Here is an 18,708-nt window from a genome sequence, read left to right on the forward strand (position 1 = left end):
AACTTAAATTCATGGCAAAACACCTTTAAGGCCAAAGTCTGTTCAGTATACACTATTGAACAGGTTGCCTGTTTAAATAGATGGGGCACTTTCTAAGTACACATATTGCTAGTGAAGAAGAAACAAAAGGATATTTCAATTTATCAGAGTGTTCTTTATGCAGCCATGCTGGTCTCTTTTGAGAGCTGTTATTTTTCTTCTTCATTGGTATGGTGGTAGACTGGGCTTTTATAATCTTGAGTTGTTTTCCCCTTGAGGATACTCATCCATGGAATCCTTCCCAAGCTCTAAGTTTATTGAAAGGTCTCTTAAAGTCAAAGACTCTAGTTTGACTTTGTTCTATTGCTTGTGCTTGCATAATGTTGAATTCCAATATTGCACTTCCCCCCAAAGTTCCTGTAGCTTCAACACCTTCTATCATTTTATTTCTGTTAATGAGAATTAAGTCCAATATGGCTGATCCTCTACTTCCCTTCTCTATTTTTGGGGAGAAAAAGTTTCTGTTAGATTTGTCAGAACCTGTTTGATTTTGCACTTGAGAGTTTGTCTCCCAATTGATGTCAGGATAGTTAAATCCCCCATTACTATTGTGATTTCCTCCTTCACACCTTAGCTAATTGACCAGCTAAGGTGGTCAATTGACCACCTTAGCTGGTCAATTAGTGGAGAAAAAATGTTGCTGTTCCCATGTGTTGGCTAATTACTCCAAATGTATGCAGATTAAATCTTGTGAGGGGGGTAAAGTATTGTTCAGATGCTGGTTTTTATTAATTGAAGTACAAAATCTAATTTGACCCAGGATAGGCTACTAGCTAATGTATCAGTGGCTTGTGCTGATTAAATGCATTTAATGAAGCTGGCTGGTAGCCTTCCAATATCTTGCAAACAAGAAACCTTCTCTTCACCAACATAGCTTCCATGTTTACTGTATATTTGCCCCAAACTCAGCTGCAATGATTCCGTGAATATTTATGTCTCATGGGTTCCTCTTTCCCAAGGACCATCCCTATTTGTGACTAGTCACTGTGTGGGAGTTGGATAGTCATATAAATTTGATCAATCGATAAATAAACGAATAGTTGTGCTCAATGAACAAAGATACTATTAATGACTATGAAGAAGTATGTAAGTTATTGCTTGTAGTATGCATTCCCTGTGTTGACATTTTTCAGAGGCTGCCTTCTTCCCTAGAAGAGATAATTTATGCACTGCACTAGTGATAAATCTATATTGTTGCCAGTGAACATAATATATAAATAATTCGCTATATGTGACACTATATACATAAGGAGTGTCAAATCTTGGCAACTTTAAGGCCTGGGGACTTCAACCAGTGGTGGGTTCCAAATCCTGTTCCAACCGGTACCTGCCTGAGACGCCTCCGCAAGCCTCCACGACGCTCCAGCTGCTCAGCGGAGCATTGCGTAAGATGCCGTACGCACCATGCATGTTCGTGGAAGTGGCAAAGGCGTAAAGGACAGGTAAGGAGCTCAGGCGGGCGGGCAGGCCCTCCGGAGCACCATACCGGAACGGTACCTGGTGCTCCAGACAGGCTCCGGTACACCCGTACCGGGGCATACTGCTTGCAACCCACCACTGAGTTCAACTCACAGAATTTCCCAGCCAGCCATGATGGCTGAGGAATTCTAGGAATTGAAGTCCAGAAGTTATAAAGTTGACAAGGTTGGATACTCCTGATGTAAAAAGTAAGGTGTGGTAGTGTATTACTATCCAGTGTTATCTCCTTGATTTGCAACCTTTTTTTACCCCAGACATTATCTGTCTGGAACCTCTTTATAAGCTAAAATCAGGTGGAGCAAAGCAAAGTGCAATCAAAATGGGAGGGCGGATGACAACTTTGAGGACACTTTCTTTCTCAATCTATTTCTCTTCTGCCTCACAGGAGAGGGCTCAGGAAGCAAAAATATTGTAACTTTTACCAGAGATCCTATACCTACTCCAAGTAGAACATAAATACTGCTACAGCTTCTCCATAGATTCATTGGCAAAATCCAATATTTTCATCAAAATGTCTAAAGTACCACAATAATTCTGCAGTACCAGAGGAGCCCTCAACGCATATAGCCACACACATACAATTCAAATGGAAGTCTAGATTGGTGAGTTGCTTTCAATGAACAATGCTTCTAAGACCTGCATTGGCAGGTACAGTAGCCCTCGACTTACAACCTTTTGTTAGTGGCCATTCAAAGTTATAATAACGGTACTGAACAAAGAGGTTCACCACCAGTACTTACAACCATCATGACATGTCCATGTTCACATGTTCAAAATTTAGACATTTGGCAACCAGCATGTACTATATTTTTCACTCCATAAGATGCACTATTTTTCCTCCCAAAAGTGGAGCATCTTATGTAGCGAATATGGGCAACAGGTAGCACCGGCAAACAGTGGCAGCGATCCCTGCCACCTGGAACAGCTGATTGGTGGTATTCCGTGAGGCTGATCCAACCGTCAATCAGCTGCCTGGTGGCAAAGGCTCCAGCATTCCCCAGCAAAGGCAGCAGATACGGAGGAGGCAGGCTGCTTGCTGTTTGCTGCAAGGATTCTTGCCAGATGAATACTGGATGGACAGTGGGAGGCAGAGGCAGATTTTTTTCTTGTTTTCCTCCTCTAAACCTAGGTGTGTCTTATGGAGCAAAAAATACAATAGTTATGATAGTTGCTGTGTCCCAGGATCATATGATCATTATTTGAAACCTTCCCAGCCAGCTTCTGACAAGCAAAGACAATGGAGGAAGCTGGATTCACTTAACTGCAGTGCTTCGAATACTTGCAGCTCAAGGTTGAACTGTGGGATTCTTAGTGCTCTCTGAGCTGGTTGCACTGATGATGTTACCTAGTTGGGTAATAAAACATCTGCAAGAGAAAAAAGGATAAGCTCAGGGAGCACTGGGGACCTTGCAATGATTTGCTTCATAGTGGAAAAAATAGTTGCAAAATTGGGCACAACTTGTGTAACAATTGCCTTGCTTAGCAACAGAAATTCTGGTGTCAATTGTGGTCATGTCAAGGACCACTTGCAAATTGTTTTTGGAAGGTTTATCCCACAATTCTTAATATTTTTACTGAAGAGCTTCTGATCAGCTTCCAAAGAAACGTGCAAAGTTGGGAACGTAGTTTGGGTAATATGAAGAAGGCTGATTTTTTTTTTTAGTAAAATAAAATAAATGGTGTAATTAGGTAAGTGTAGGGAACCAACAATATCTTTTAAAGGCTTGCTTCTAAATTTTTCAGTTTCTTTTTTTAAATTTTCATCTACATGGAAATGTGCTTTAAATCAGCTGAGGGAAAAATCATTATCAATTTTCCTATTTGTACGTGTGCATATTTTAAAACACATTGGAAATAAGGTCAACTGTCATTTGACAAAAGGTAACTATAAATTCCTATTTCAATTTAAGTAGCTGTTCCTGAAAAAGGTGACAATACAATTAGAAAAGGTATCTGAGTATAAGAGAGCACATTTTAAATAGCACTGAAGAAACTGCTTGTACTACATTTTTATGATTAACAAACATGATTTCAAAAATAGGGGAATTCAGGCTGACTTCAGTTGTAGCCCAACTTAAAAATTAAGTACTCTGTGGATCTTAATCCAAAATAAAATGAGAAATAGATCATTGCTGATTTGCATATGGTGATTAATCCACATATGCGCAAAAGAAAATTCCATATTGCTTAGCCCCAAGGCTAAGAGTATGCAGACAAAATTTATATGTAGCTTAAGGCAAGAGCTGATAGCTTAAATCTCATATTAGGGGATGGGAGGCTATTTGGATTTTCATTTTCTTTAAAAATGTTTAAAGGTTTAATTTTTCACCAGTCAGGTTGAGTTTTTAGAGGAAACCCCACCAAAAGTCAAGGACACAGTCTGTATTTCACATTTATATATTTATTTATCTCTTTGCTTGCTTGCTTTAAAAAAAAAAAAATCTATTTCATGGTATTTGTAACCTGCCCGAAGCTTCAGACTCAACTGCAGGGTGCCACAGAAAAAAATCAGAAAATAAAAATTAAAAGAGAGATTCCTCCTCCTCTTCCCCAGATAGCTACATTAAACATTAAAAAAGCATGGTTAAAAGCATAGTGGAATGATTTTCTTTTAACAACTTTATAAAATGATGGGATGGAAGGCAGAGATATCCACAGTTTGGCCTATCAAAACTATAGTCTACTCATCCTCGAAAGTGGCCAAGATAGCATTAAAAAGCCGCCCACATTATTTTTATAATTTTTCTTTTTACCAGTATCATAAAGAATAGTTTGGGTTGAACAGTGTCAAGATAGTCTCCATTACTCTAGGACAGTGTTTCTCAATTTCAGTGACGTTAAGATATGTGGCCTTCAATTCCCAGAATTCCCTAGCAAGCCATTAATAGAAAAGTTTCCAGTTCATTCAGGTAAATGAAGATTTAGACCCAAGCTAGTGAGGGTGAACTGCTGTCTCAGAGATTAGTGTAGCATGATCTGATAACCCATCTGATAAGTTGTAAACAGCAATAAATAAAAATGCTGAGATTGATTTAGACTTCATTACAAAAATTTAAGGAAGAGTTTTATTGGACAAATTAAGAAATTCAAGCACCATCAAGCAGTCATGTTCCTATTAAAATGACAATATTATATTTAAAAGGAATGCTTAGCATAGTTTAAATTCAAACTTTATTGAATCTTCCTCCAAACCTTGCCTGTTTGTTATTCTCTGAATGAAAGAAAATACTAATGATGATTTGATATTGGAACCTCTGGGAGTCCAGAAGATAGAGAGACTGGATTTCTAAACAGAAAAATAATATTTTTCTTTTAAATATTATATTTTATAGATTCATTTCTTCCATAGGCAGCAGAGAAAAATCATGAGCCACTTAATGATGTTATCCTTATGACACCCAAATATTTCCCCAGTAGCCTTTTTAGGACCAAGAATGAATTAGAACCCCGCCCGAATCAAAGCTAGCATTCCTAACCATGGCATCATTCCATTTAAACAGGAGGGAAGGAAAGATTAAAAATTAAAATTAATGGGAAAAATAATAACAGCTTTCTCCGAACTGGCACTTTCCAGATTTTCTGGAACAGCAACTCCCAAATTTTCCAGCCAAGAGTCTTACTAGAGACCTTGAAAATTACCATTCTGGAGGCCTGTCAGGTTAAAAAGGATTGGTGTAATATGATAGAACAAGTGAGCCAAGCAACAGGCTGGGAGCAGAGCAGGTAAGCGGGCAAGTGGTTTCTACAGCCATGCCTCCCTTGACTTCATCACATGCTCATTTTCAGTGCCTCCTCCTCCTCACACCACCTCTGTCTGTTTTTCCCACCCGACCCCCTTTTCATCTCCATCCATTGCTCCTATCCCTACCCCTCCCTTTATTCCACTGCCCACCAAATCTGGGCCCCACAGGCGCCCGCCGCCTGCCACCGACAGCATTTGACTCCTCTGCCACCTCCTGGTACCTGCATGACTACAATGCCAACGCAGCTCCTTGGAAGCATGAGTAGGAGGCCTGGAAAGCAGGGAATTGGTGAGTAGGCTTTCCCCATTGCTCTCCATCCCCTTGACTCACACTTTCAGTTTGGTCTACTTGCACTTTGTAATCCCCTCCAAAAGAACATTTGACATCAACTCTGAAGTTTCCTCTTCCTCCGATTCAGGTTCTTGGTTTCATTTAGGCTTTTGTGGCAGTAGAATAACAGCAAAAAGAGGCCATAAGAACTGCATTGTTGGGAGGGAAGTCATTTGAGGAGAAACAAAAAGCAACAACAGGCTAGGCTAGATTGTCCTGCACAAACACTGTTTTTCATTTCTTTGCTGGTTTTCTTTTTGCAAAAAGTTTTTGACATTTGAAAGCATTACAAATGTAATCATCTCTTTGTACAGGTAGTCCTCGACTTACAATCACATTTCAGTCTATAATTCTGTTGCTAAGTGAGGCAGTTGTAAAGTGCGTTCTGCTTATTTTAAAACTGTTTTTGCCACTGTTGCTAAGTGAATCACTGCAGTTGTTAAGGGAATCGTATAGTCATTAAGCAAATATGCCCCTCCCCATTGACTTTGCTTGTTGGAAGCTGGCTGGGAAGGTTACAAATGATGATCACATGACCCCAGGACACTACAATTGATTTAAATACATACAGGCTGCCATGCACCCAAATTTTGATCGCATGACCATAGAGATGTTGCAATGGTAAAAAGTGTTAAAACCAGCCATAAATCACTTTTTTGAGTGCCGCTGTAATTTTCAATTACTAAACAAATGGTTGTAAGTCAAGGACTAGCTGTAGTCTAATACAATGCTATCAGCTTTTCAATTCACTGGCATCTCATTCTGTTTCATGTTTCAGCCAACCTTCGGATGTTCCCCTATGTGAAGTAAAGTGGACAGAATCATATTCCTTTTTTTAGCACAGCAGACTACATATAACATTAAATCTTGGAGTAATTTTAGGGGTCACAGAACTTTAGTGAAGGTATCGCGTAAGTCATTACTAAAACCTTCTACTTAGTGCAAGATACAGCAGTTATGATTTCAGGGGTTTGCAGTGAGTTAATTTTAGAAATAATTTAAAAATAGTCATAAGTATGACTGAAGTAGGGGCCTACATGATTGCAAAGCTCTGCAGAGGATGGCAGCAAAGAGATACAGTACAGAAAATCTATTTCTTGCTTCCCTCTGGTGGTTGAATAGGGGTTTGATTGATTGATTGAACTCATATCTGCTATTCTTACAGAAGATTTCAAGAACTCTAATACAGGTAGTCCTTGACTTACGACCACAATTAAGCCCAAATTTGTTGTTAAATGAGACAATGAGTTTTGCCCCATTTTAGTCCTTTTTTGCCACAATTGTTAAGTGAATCACTGCAGTTGGTAAGTTAGTAAGGGAATCTGGCTTCCCCATTCACTTTGCTTGTCAGAAGGATGCAAAGGGAAATCACATGACCTTGGGACACAGTCACGGTCATAAGTATGAACCATCTGAATTTTGATCACAGGATTGTGGGGATGCTGCAACTGTGAAAAACAGTCATAAATCATTTTTTTCATTGTAAGTTTGAATGGTCACTAAATGAACTGTTGTAAGTCGAGGACTACCTGTAGATTGGACCAATTATTTTTTTAAAATTTTACATGTATGCTGCCTAATTACAAGACTAATTATTATTCTTATATAATCCTGTAGCATTTTCCCCTCAAAGGCCATTTTCTAGATCATTGACCCTGTTGCCCCCTGGCAATGCTAATTAAAAATACGCTGCTACTGTATTGGACATGAAATTTCCATTCAACTGCAATGGCCAAAGGCTATTAAAATGTTGCTTCTGTGAGTAGGTTATTCTTTATCCTCATTAAAGCCATTTAAATTGGAAGTGATCATCTGTTGTACCACTAATAGCCTAGTGTTATCTCTGTCAACCTATTTATTACTATAAAAATAGTTCTCCTAAACGAGAGACCTTCTAGTATTATAGGAAAAAGGAAAAACCTTTGTGTAATCACTCTACTGTACGCCATTCTTGTTTTATAATTTTTAATTTCAGAATTAGCTGCTTGTCCGGTTGAAGGACTCCAAGGGTTTTGTTCTCTACACTAATCATTTTTGTACATTTTATAGAATCTGTAGCATAAATGTCCACTTAACGAGTTTAATATTTCTTTTAAGAAATTATATGCTGTACTTCACTGAGCTATGTGGGACTGACAACTTATGGACTATGTTGGACCCTTTTATGTCAAACCTTTTTTATATGCTAAATATATCACAAATAAAGGTTCAATTGTATTTGGAGAGCTGTTGGAGAACAATCCACTGAAGGCGTTTTCTATTAATTAGCTGTGTTTCTCAGATCTGGCAACTTTCAGACAGGTGGACTCCAATTCCCAGAATTCCTAGCCAAGGCAAAGTTGCCAAATCTCAGAACAATGAATTAGTTGCAGAAGCTACCTTCTTTTGGAATATTAATAGGGAATAGCATCAGGACAACCTTGTTTGAGCTTGGAAATCAAGCAGGGTCTGCTGTAGTTAGGACTAGAGCAGGGGTGTCAAACTCAAGGCCCGAGGGCCGGATGCCCAGGGTTGCTTAGATATGGCCAACAGGGCCACTCTGGAAACAGCAAAGGACTACCCACGGAGCTTCTGCCAGCTCCGTTTTTCCTGGCAGAGCATTGCAGGAGGCAGTTGCAGCCAAAAATGGAGGTTGCGATGGCCGTGAGTGGCCATCCCGAGTTCCTTTTTAACTGGCAGAGGGTTGCATGAAGCCGTCACAGCTGAAAACAGAGCTCAGGAGCTCATTTTCACTGGAATAGCACTTGGGCCGCCACAGGCGCCCCTGACACAAGTGACGTCCCACTGGTCACACCCACCCTAGTCATGCCCACCCTGGCCCCCCAAAGTCAAACACAATCCTGATGCGGCCCTCAGTGGAATTGAGTTTGACACCCCTGGACTAGAGAAAACTCAGAAGATTCAAAATCTTTCATTGGAAAAAATGGTGTCCAGATAAGGAGGGCAGAACAATAACTTTGCCCATCAATAGTTAGGATGTAGGATGAATACACGGGATACTTGACAAACTCTTTTTCTCTTACAGTAAACCAGGACCTGTTCAGTGCTGAATTGATAACTGGCATATTCATTACTATGGAAGAGAAGCTCATTGGTTTTATTCAGGCAGAAAGGGTATTATACATATCCGTTTATCACTGGAAGGGATTGTGCTGGGGGTGTCTACAGGGAAGTGGTAAAAAAATAGTCACTATGGCAGCCGCAACAATGGGTTTGAAATCCTGTCTCCTTTTTTACCTAGGATCAAGATACCACAAAGTTTGAGAAACCTCACAGTACAAGTAGTCCTCGACTTACAACAGTTCCTTTAGTGACCGTTCGAAGTTACAATGGTACTGAAAAAAGTGACTTGTGACTGTTTTTCACACTTATAACCATTGCAACCATCCCCATGATTATGTGATCAAAATTCAGATGCTTAGCAACTAGTTCACATTTATGACGGTTGCCGTGTCCTGGAGTCATGTGATCACTTTTTGCAACCTTCTGACAATCAAAGTCAATGGGGAAGTTAGATACTCTTAACCATGTTACTAACTTAATAACTGTAGTGATTCACTTAACAACTGTTGCAGAAAAGGTTGTAAAGTGGGGGGAATCACTTAACAAACATCTCACAACAGAATTTTTGAGATCAATTATGGTCATAAGTCAAGGACTACCTGCAGTGATTTCCATGTGTGTATTTATATAGAGAGCAGTGTTTCTAACCTCAGCAAATTTAAAATGTGTGGAACAGGCTGGGGAATTTTGGGAGTTGAACTCCATATATCTTAAAGTTGCTGAACTTGAGAAAAACGAATATAGAGCAGTATATGCAAATATGCAAACCAGCAGATTTTTAAATCCTCTTTTTAAGCAGTGCTTTTCTATTATTGAAGTGATGCTATTTATACTGTCACTGTAAATCTCTGTCAAAAGCTTAGATACACACAAACAGGCAATGTGTTAGTATCAGGCAGTTCACTTAATTGCACCACCATTTTATATAATTTTGGAACATGGGCACTTATGTACATTACACACTCACTAGTTACCAGCAGAATTTTTCCCCTCTCCAATTTCTGAAAGACATACCAAAAAAATGTATCAGGCTATCTCTTCAATCTTGTCTACTCTTGTCTTCTATGGTACAGATAAAATAACAATTAACTACTTTGGGTTAATCACAAGCCATAGCATATCATGTTAGTCCCTTGCCAGACCTTTCTTCTTACTTTTAAATTAAGAGTTTATTTGTGTTTAACAGAAGACCGACAAAAAGCCTCAAATCCAGTAAGGGACACACCAAAGGAAAAGAAAGTGACCAAGAATGAGCAGATGTGAACAAATTGTAAGAACGTTATTTTTAGGCATGCCGTTAATTTCAGTCTCAGAGCTCAAGGTAGTCTATTCTATATATAGATTTCTCCAACCCAGGGTGCTCCGGATGTGGGAGGCCCTCCAGAGGTTGGGTTGGGAATTACAAGAGTCAAAATTCAGCACATGGAAATGGCACCATGATGGGGAAAAGCTGCTTTAATAGGCATATAGACAAGTTGTAGCCCTCCCCACTCCCCCTCCCCCTTTTTTTTACAATCAGGATTAAAATTTAAAAGAAACAGCAGCAAAGCTGGGCCAAGTCACTCAAAAGTTTGCCAGTTTGTGTTAGGTGCCAATATCTTCATTTCTATTCTTCTCACTTATCATATGTATAGGCACAGACTCATACATACCTTCCTAATTCCCCCTCCTCCCCCGCTTCCATGTCCTATGTGCTTTGGCTTTATTTCATTATTATCTGTTTTCATTTTCAGGGCAAATATTGCGCCTGTCCGTGGAAGAGAACGATGGGGAGCCCCACATCCCTAGAACTGAGAGTTGGGATGTCAAATAGTACCTGCTCTTAAAGCATAGAAAGGAGGGGAAAAGAGAATGCTCTAAAAAGCAGTGTTTTTCAAACCTGGCAACTTTAAGATGTGTACATTTCCATTTTCAGAATTCCTCAGCCAACCATGCTGGCTAGGGAATTCTGGGAGTTGAAGCCAACACCTCTTAAAATTGCCAAGTTTGAAAAACGCCTCTTTAAAGGGACATTGAAGATGGACACCATTAGGGAAACAAATTGATGGAGCATGGGGCTATGGGTACAGAGCTGAAATGAAATTGGGAGAAGCTGAATTGTTGAAGGGGTAAAAAAGCAGACAAGATAATCTGTGGCTTGACTGAGTCGCAGAGTAACATCTCAACACAGTCCATCAAGTGACAAAAGTTTCTTGTTCCTGGCAGAGATGGGGCTTCCCTCGTGTTCTTCCCAGGGGTGGGCTGCATCAATATTTGATTCCAATTAATGCCCCATTTCATACGTCTTGTAGGGTCTACCCTGTATTCTCGTAACGCCCCGACTGCGTGAGCCAGGTACGTATCTGGTGCCATACACCTCAGCCTGCTTATTTATACACCTGGGGGTGAATGGGGGGCATTTTCCATTTTTTACAGGCAGCTGATTAGAGATGTCTGGATGAAGCTGGGGCTTCATGCCAGCCTCTGGTTCAGGGGTTGGGTGGAGAAGGACAAGAATCCAAAACAGTTCCATCAAGCAGCCTTTAGACTTCTTGTCATGGCCTAATTGCTTATGCCAATATTTGTAGCCCCACAGGATTGAAAAAATTAAGTCACGAAGATTCTGTGCATTAGATGCAATTCTTAGGGGATCCTAGTCTTGGTTGCACAGTTTCATTGCCAGGCAGTACCATGGTTCTCATTTTATGCTTTCCATTGGATCAGATTCAAACAATGTTGTCCATCCAAATTCACACCTTTTAGTTTTCCTTTGTGTGCAAATCAGTGCTCCTCTCTTTTTTCCATGTGCCCATTGTTTTGCATATGTTTACCTAAGCTTCTGTCTTATGAGCATATGCAAAACCCCAAATCATGGCCAAGGAAATAAATGAGTGGCTTGCCCTGGTTGCAAAATTGAATTCTGGGTGTAGACAACAGTGTGTGCAAAAGCAGGTAAGTGTCAAACGGAGTGGCTGGTGAAATGTTTGGATATTGTTGCATGCCAAGAAAGCTCGTCTTCCCATTTGCACACTCAAAACTAGTGCTAATGGGACAGAAACAATGCAATGCATTTGCATGCATACCCGGTTCGAGCTGCAGATGAACCTAAAGGGTAAGCGTGCAATCTGCTGCTTAATTGCGTTTAATTTAAAGAGTTGCACGTGAGAATAAACTGGATAGTCTCCTTGCTTTTAAGTTTCGCTTCATTCAAGTAATTCTGGACAATTTTAAAGAATTGTGCAGTAAAAAGTAAAAGTTTACTTAGTGTGAGCGAATCTTAGAATGTGCAAACTGTTCCTGTGCAGGTAAAAATGAACCGATGAGCACAGAAAATCTGCACTTTGCACGTGCTGTTATTTCTTTTGCTCCATGCAGCGTGTCAAAAGAAAGGGTGAGCACATGCTGATTATATGCAAAACTCTCCTTCTTCTGCACACAAAGGAGTGAATGTTTGCTTGCACAAGCTATCCTGCTTAGCATTTCCAGCCCGTATGATCAGGTATTTGTGTCTTTCTTTGTTCCCAGCTCTGATTACCGCCTGAGACTGGCTGGGCATGTGAACTCCAGCGCTCCCTGGAGGAGGTCAGCCTTGCTCTGCTTTCACTCCAATCTCACTTGTTGCTTTTGGTGTGGGGATGGGGGCTGCTGATGAATAAGTAAGGAAGCCTGAGGGCATGGTCCTGTCTTTAGTCAGGATCATTTTCTTTCTTCTGCTCAGGACTGAATTGGGGCATCACACGAGATCTATTTAGATGTGTTTGCATGACCCCTCTAGTTAACTTATTAAGTGAGTTGTGGAATCATACAGTAATCAAATTAGCTAGGTTAGCACATCTCTGTTAGGCTAAATCATTGTCACCTTGTTTCTGATCATTGCGTCATGTGAACACACCATGTGTGTAGCAGGGCTGAGCTGCAGCCATCTCTGACATGGAATAACTCTTTTGCTTGACAGTACAGGTAGTCCTCAATTTACAACCTTTCATTCATAGTTATGAAGGATTCAAAAAAGATGTACTGACATGACCCTTGTACCACCCCTGCAAGTAACATGATCATAATTTAGAGACTTGGCAACTGACTTCAATTTATGACCAGTTGCAGCATCCAATCATATGATTGTGATTTGCAAGCTTTTTTGCCAGATCCCAGCAAAAACAAAAAGCTAGGTAACCTCAACAACTGTGTGATTCACTTAACAATTGTTTGATTTGTTTAATGACAGTGGTAATTTGCTTAATAAACAATGTCATAAAAATAATTGTAAAATCGGGTCCAGCTTGGTATACAACTGCAATGACTTATAAATGAAGATGCCAGTCCCAATTATGGTCATACGTCAAGGACTATCTGTACTGAGGTATGAGAGAGAAAGAGAGAGAGAGAGAGAGAGAAAGAGAGAGAGAGAGAGAGATTGAGTTGGGCTTCCACATGCTAAGAAATTGCACCAGGTTTGTAATAGATTTAGTGCAATTTTCTGATCAGAAAGCTAATGCCTCTCTGTTACACACTGAATATGTAAACGCATGATCATCTGATAATAGGAGCATGCTTTGTAGAGTATCCCTGGGATGACTGTAATGACTTACTACCTGCATGCAAACATACAAAAGCATTACATACTATATACCATGTCATATAGGTCTGCAAAATGCACACTGGTATATGGGATGATATACTTTACATGTAGACCATGCATACATGTGTACATGTATACCTTGAATTGTCCAGTTCCAATTCACAACAGTCTGCAGTAGGTATTCTGAAGTGCTGCAGATAGGCTATACAAGCACAACAATGGATCTCCTGGTATTCATTTGTATTGGTCTAGATCAGCCTTCTACTATTTGGTGGTCTTCAAATGTATAAGATTAAAATTTTCATAATTCCCAGACAGCATGAGTAGTTTAGTAGTAGTTTAGCTAAAGAATATCAGGTTGGAGTTGGATAGGTGTATGGATAGAATGGATGGATAGACAGACCAATATCCAACAAACATACATACTATACTATATTTTCATAATATAATGTATGTACCTCAGAATAGCATTTGTGGGCTGTGTGTTCTCCACTACTTTCTTTTAATGGAAGGGAGTATAGAAGTGTTTTTAATAAAATAAATATTAAAAAAATAAAACAAATTCCATGCATATTAACAGTAACATATACATTGTACCAGGGTTTTTCAAACTGAATTCTGTTTGAATTTGATGGGGTTTCCTGAGAAACTTTGTGGGGGGGGGAACGGGGGGGACCTCAACTAACTTGAATATAGAAAGTTGCATAAATAAATTCTAGGCACCAACTTTATTTTATTGGTAATGTTTATCCCTAGAGTTTTGCCTTTTGATTAGGGATTCCAATGTTTTTTAGCAGATTCTACAGCCTGAAAAAATTTGAACTCCCCCTCCCCTCCCACCCTCAGTTATATGACTCGTGTGTCAGCAGGTTTAACCTGGAACATATATTTAAATTATGTTTCACATATACCTTCATCAAATAGCATATTAATTACATGCATTACATTAATATTATGAATCTACTTACAATGATTTGACCCTCACATGCACCATTAAATGGAATAAACTTCCATTTAATACAGATCATGCTACCAAGAGCCTGTTGTGAGTTATAACCAATGAATCTCCAAAATTCTCACTGGGAAAGACCAGGCATCCTTAGGCCTCCTCACTCCGTCCCAGAACCAACACCATTTTCAGAGCAGCTACAATGAATCATGGCCTTTTCTCACTGTGATTAGCACAATGAAATGTTCCTTCCATTGGGAGGAGGTGTATGGAGACAAAAGTATGGGGCCCTGTGATGTAGGATGAGGGCCCCGTGGGGCCAATGGGATGGCAAGCAAGGCAGGAGATGTGAGAGGCTTTGAGAGGCCCAGAGTAGGCCACATGTGAGTTAGGAAAGTACTGCATTGCAGGCCTTGGCTTGCGCTAGGCCTCCCAGGGCTTCCCCTACCTCTGAGTAACCCAGGCTCCATTTAACGACCACATCAGAAAAAAGGGTGGAGGTTGTTAAGCAGAACTATCACGTGATTGCTTCCAATAGATAGATAGATAGATAGATAGATAGATAGATAGATAGATAGATAGATAGATAGATAGATAGATAGAGAGAGAGAGATCTCGAGTTACCTTATTGTAAGATAGGCAACCAATACATTTTATAAATAAAAAATAAATATATAATGACTTGCCTGTATGAGATATGCAAAATACTTCAGTCATAACATGTTCTAGTCCCATGCATCTCCTATATTGTCATATGAAGCAAGTGTGGCTGAATGGTTTTTTCTGTGTTGCACAATCGGCTATGAGTTGTGTAGCAAGCATGAAAGTAGTGACACTTAGGATCTTCTACAAGGGGAAAAACAGGTTTTTAGGAGAGGGGACAGAATGGAAAGTCATGGCAGGAATTGCTTTGGCAGCAAAAGGGTTTTTCAGATTAAATTCCTCCTCCTCTATTCTATCTGTGATCCCTATAATTATCGGCCTCTCTTTCTTGAGGATAAGTGCATTTTTTGGAAACATTTTTTGCAAAGTTTTTTCCCCTTTTCTTATGCAGGATATGCCCTTTATTTTTTTCTCCCCGCATTTTATATATTTTGGAATGTTTGGGGCTGAGAGGGAATTATATAGATGCCAAACAGAATTATAAATCAGATGAATTAGGGAAAATCAGTGTTTGGGAATATTTTGAATAGCTTTTTTTCTGGCATTCTACTTTTGGATGAAGATGGATCTTATTTGGAGGAACCATTCGCATCTGGAACAGTTACAACTCCATTCCAGAGTTGCCCAGAAGTGGGAAGTTAAAAATTAAAAAAAATCAAGATGGTAGCCAAAATTGTATGATTGAAGCCCCATCTCTTTTTCACATATGCTGAAAGAAACTTAAAAGGGGCAAGGTTTCAATTCACATGTTTGTGGCCACCCTGTTGATTTTTTGACACCCCTCCCCCTGGGGACACCTTTGATGGATCTCAGATTGATAAAACAAAGGAGACGGCTTTGTACTCCTGAGTTCCGCTTCCTACAGAACAGACTGTCCTTTGAAAATAGGAAAAGCTAAGGGGAAAATGACGATCTCTGCTGCTCACCCCTCTAACAATGCTGTGAGAGCCTGTAGGACAGTCCTTTTCAAACTTGGTCATTTTAAAATGCATGAACTTCAACTCCCAGAATTCCCCAGCCAACAAGGAATTTTGGAAGTTGAAGTACAAACATCTTGAAAGCAGCCAAAGTTGAGAAATGCTACTATAAGGTGTAATTTCTGAAGTTCTGGACCAAAGCCAGGAAAATCAGAGCTAATAGTTTTCAATTCATGTGGAGAGCATGGGGCAGCCCATTTCCAAATTTGCTATCCCAGAGTTCTCCCCTTGATGGTAATGATAGCAGCCAGACAACCCAGACCCAGTAGGATTGTGAGGTTGGATGAGAAATTAATTTATGGCACTACTGGGAAGGAAGGAAGAAAGAATTCATTTGAAGCCCAGATGATACAATATATACCAGCCTCATCACTGATCACTAGATAATTACAAATATTGTTTTGATTTAAATAATTATTACTTAAGGTTTTTTTTAAACTCAATTATTATACAGTTCAAAGTTGAGCTTTGTATTGAATATGGCATGGGTTTGTCATGGTTGGTGGTTTGAGATGCAGGCTAAGGTCTAAAGTGAAGGAATCGAGGCATTTCCAGACATTGTTTTCAGTGGGCAATTATTCTGCCTTATTCATAGCATTTTAAAGAAACAGAAATCCAGATGACCCTGTTTTCTATAGGTAAATATCTACTTTAAAAAAAACACTGAAAAAATAATGAAAGAGAAGATGGAATTGTTGCACTAATGCTTTTGACTGGCTTTAGTAGGTCACTCCACTGGAAATATCTTCAACCAGATTTAGCAGTTTTATATAGCTAGTTAACTGTTGTATCTGCTGATCTAGGAACTTCCCTATAGCTGTCTAGATAGCGGTATGGAAGTACTGAAACAGCATCAAGTTTGGTTTTAGAAGGCCCCAATCCGCACAGCCATTGTTGAGAATTTCAGGGATGGAAATCCACTCACTTATAGTGTGCCAAAGTTGGGAATAGACACTAGTATTCAGGGGTGATTTTATAAACCATAAACCGACATTCCTCAACAACCACCTTCCAATTGTGTTAAGAATCAACTTCTAAAGCATGCCAAATTGTGGGAAGACTGCTCTAAACCTCCACAACGTGCGACTTAATATAAGTAAAAAGCTGTTTTAATTAAAACAAAATAAAATCGGAGTGCCCCAGTTTGGACCATACAGCCAGCATCTCTGCAGCTGATGAAGAATTAGGAATGGAGGAGAAAAAGCTGCTGCTTCAGAAATCATGATTATGAAACCACAGATTTTTTAAATGCAGCCAACATTGGGGTAAATGGAGCAGATCTGAATCAGTGTAAAGTTATCAGTGAAGCATAGCAGAAAGTAGCTTTTTCCCCTCTGTATGCTATTGAGATTGCCTGACAGAGTGCCTTTAAGTCTTAACCGGACATGTGTTTTGTTCATTCATTCACTTCTCTCGTCTCTCTTTTTCCTTCCTGACAGCACTCCCCACAGGCTATGAGAAGTCCCACAGCCTGAACAGCATTGCTGGTCTACCTCCATCTCCAGCACCCCCTTCCTTTGGCTCACCTGGTTCCGTCCGACGTCCTCGCTCGCCCATTCCTTCCATACTCTAGAGACACACCAGGAATGCTTGGGGTTAGCTTGTATGTTTGTTTCTTTAAAAAAAAAGAAGAAGGAAAAGGAAAAAGAAAAGGTAATGCCAAAAAATAGGGGGGCAGAGTTAAAGGCAAAGAAAACACTCTCTGCCAAATGCATTGGAACACACGAAATGCGGGAGACACCCATAGAGGTGGTGTTGCACTAAATTTGCACTTTCTGGAGCATCCATGAGAATTCTGAGGCCCGAAGCCTTCGATCCCCGTAGCTTTGAATCAGGAGTACAGCTTAAGCATCTACTGCGGGAGGAAGGGTAAGGGATGGTTTGCTCTGAAAATCCAAACACTCAAAAAGCAGGAGAGGAGATGTGTCAAGGACAAACATTGCAGGAAAGAGCCCAAGGCCCTCCTGTCTGGATTCTCTGCATCCTTCCCTTCATCCACCTTACCAGACTGCACAGTATTTCTCTGACCCTGGCTTTGCAGTTTCTCTCTGTTTAATGCTCTTTCCCTTTTCATCATCTTACTCAGGACTTTAATGAGCCATAGAGCCTTCCTTCCTTCCTTTCCTTCTGTTTTGTGTCTCTCGGTCTGCACCTTGTTATCTACGTTTGATTTCTCTTTCCTTCCTATCTATCTCTGAACTTTTCCCATAGAAATATCTATCTCTCTGTTAAATCTTCCCTCACAAACGACATGTTTCCAGTCTTTCTACCTGTCTCTCCCTTAACTTTCCTTATTTCCTTAATGAGCGGTTCTGGTTCTTTAAACACATGGACCCTCCACCGTTCCTCTGAAGAAGGCCATCCACTCATCTGCCTTGGGTCTTCTGTCTTTCCTTGGAATTGTTCTTCTGTTCTGTGCATGGATCTTCCATCAATCACAAGCAATAAGGTCAGACTCTCCCTTCTGCCTGGATGCATGATAACGACTTTCCTATGATGTAGATAATCCAAGAATAACCAAGTTCCCACAGATGAAACAGCTGAGGGTAAGCGCAGAGACCAGGATGGAGTCTGGGAGAAGGCAACTTCAACATCTGACTAGGTTTGAAGGAGAAGCTAGAGAACCATCCTCCTTCTTTTGCCTCTCTCTCCTTTCTTCTCTTTTGTTTGTCTCTTTTTCCACACACAGAAAAGGACAACGGAGCACTACTTGTTGAGGTGGGTGCTTTCACTGTGATTTTTTTCCTGTTTCCATCCAAAGTTGAGATGGGATGCTCTTTTGATCTGATTGCAAAAAAAAAAAAAGAGTGGGGAAAACAAAGAGATATGAGAACAACAACCAAGAGAACGCAGGAAAAAGAAATCTATTTTTCAACTGAAAAAGAATAACCGCAGGATCAGAAAATT

General features: G+C 40.0%; 1 protein-coding gene across 1 annotated transcript in view; it reads left to right on the plus strand.

Annotated features, from left to right (window-relative positions):
* LOC116522808 (potassium voltage-gated channel subfamily C member 1-like) overlaps positions 1-17,374 on the plus strand; it is a 48,727-nt gene extending 31,353 nt beyond the window's left edge. The window contains exon 4 of the mRNA XM_032237845.1: positions 17,253-17,374. Within this exon, the coding sequence (XP_032093736.1) occupies positions 17,253-17,374 (122 nt within the window). The remainder of the gene's footprint in view (positions 1-17,252) is intronic.
* Positions 17,375-18,708: the final 1,334 nt, after the last annotated feature.

This window comes from Thamnophis elegans, chromosome Z, assembly GCF_009769535.1.
Source record: "Thamnophis elegans isolate rThaEle1 chromosome Z, rThaEle1.pri, whole genome shotgun sequence".
NCBI classification, from domain to species: domain Eukaryota; kingdom Metazoa; phylum Chordata; class Lepidosauria; order Squamata; family Colubridae; genus Thamnophis; species Thamnophis elegans.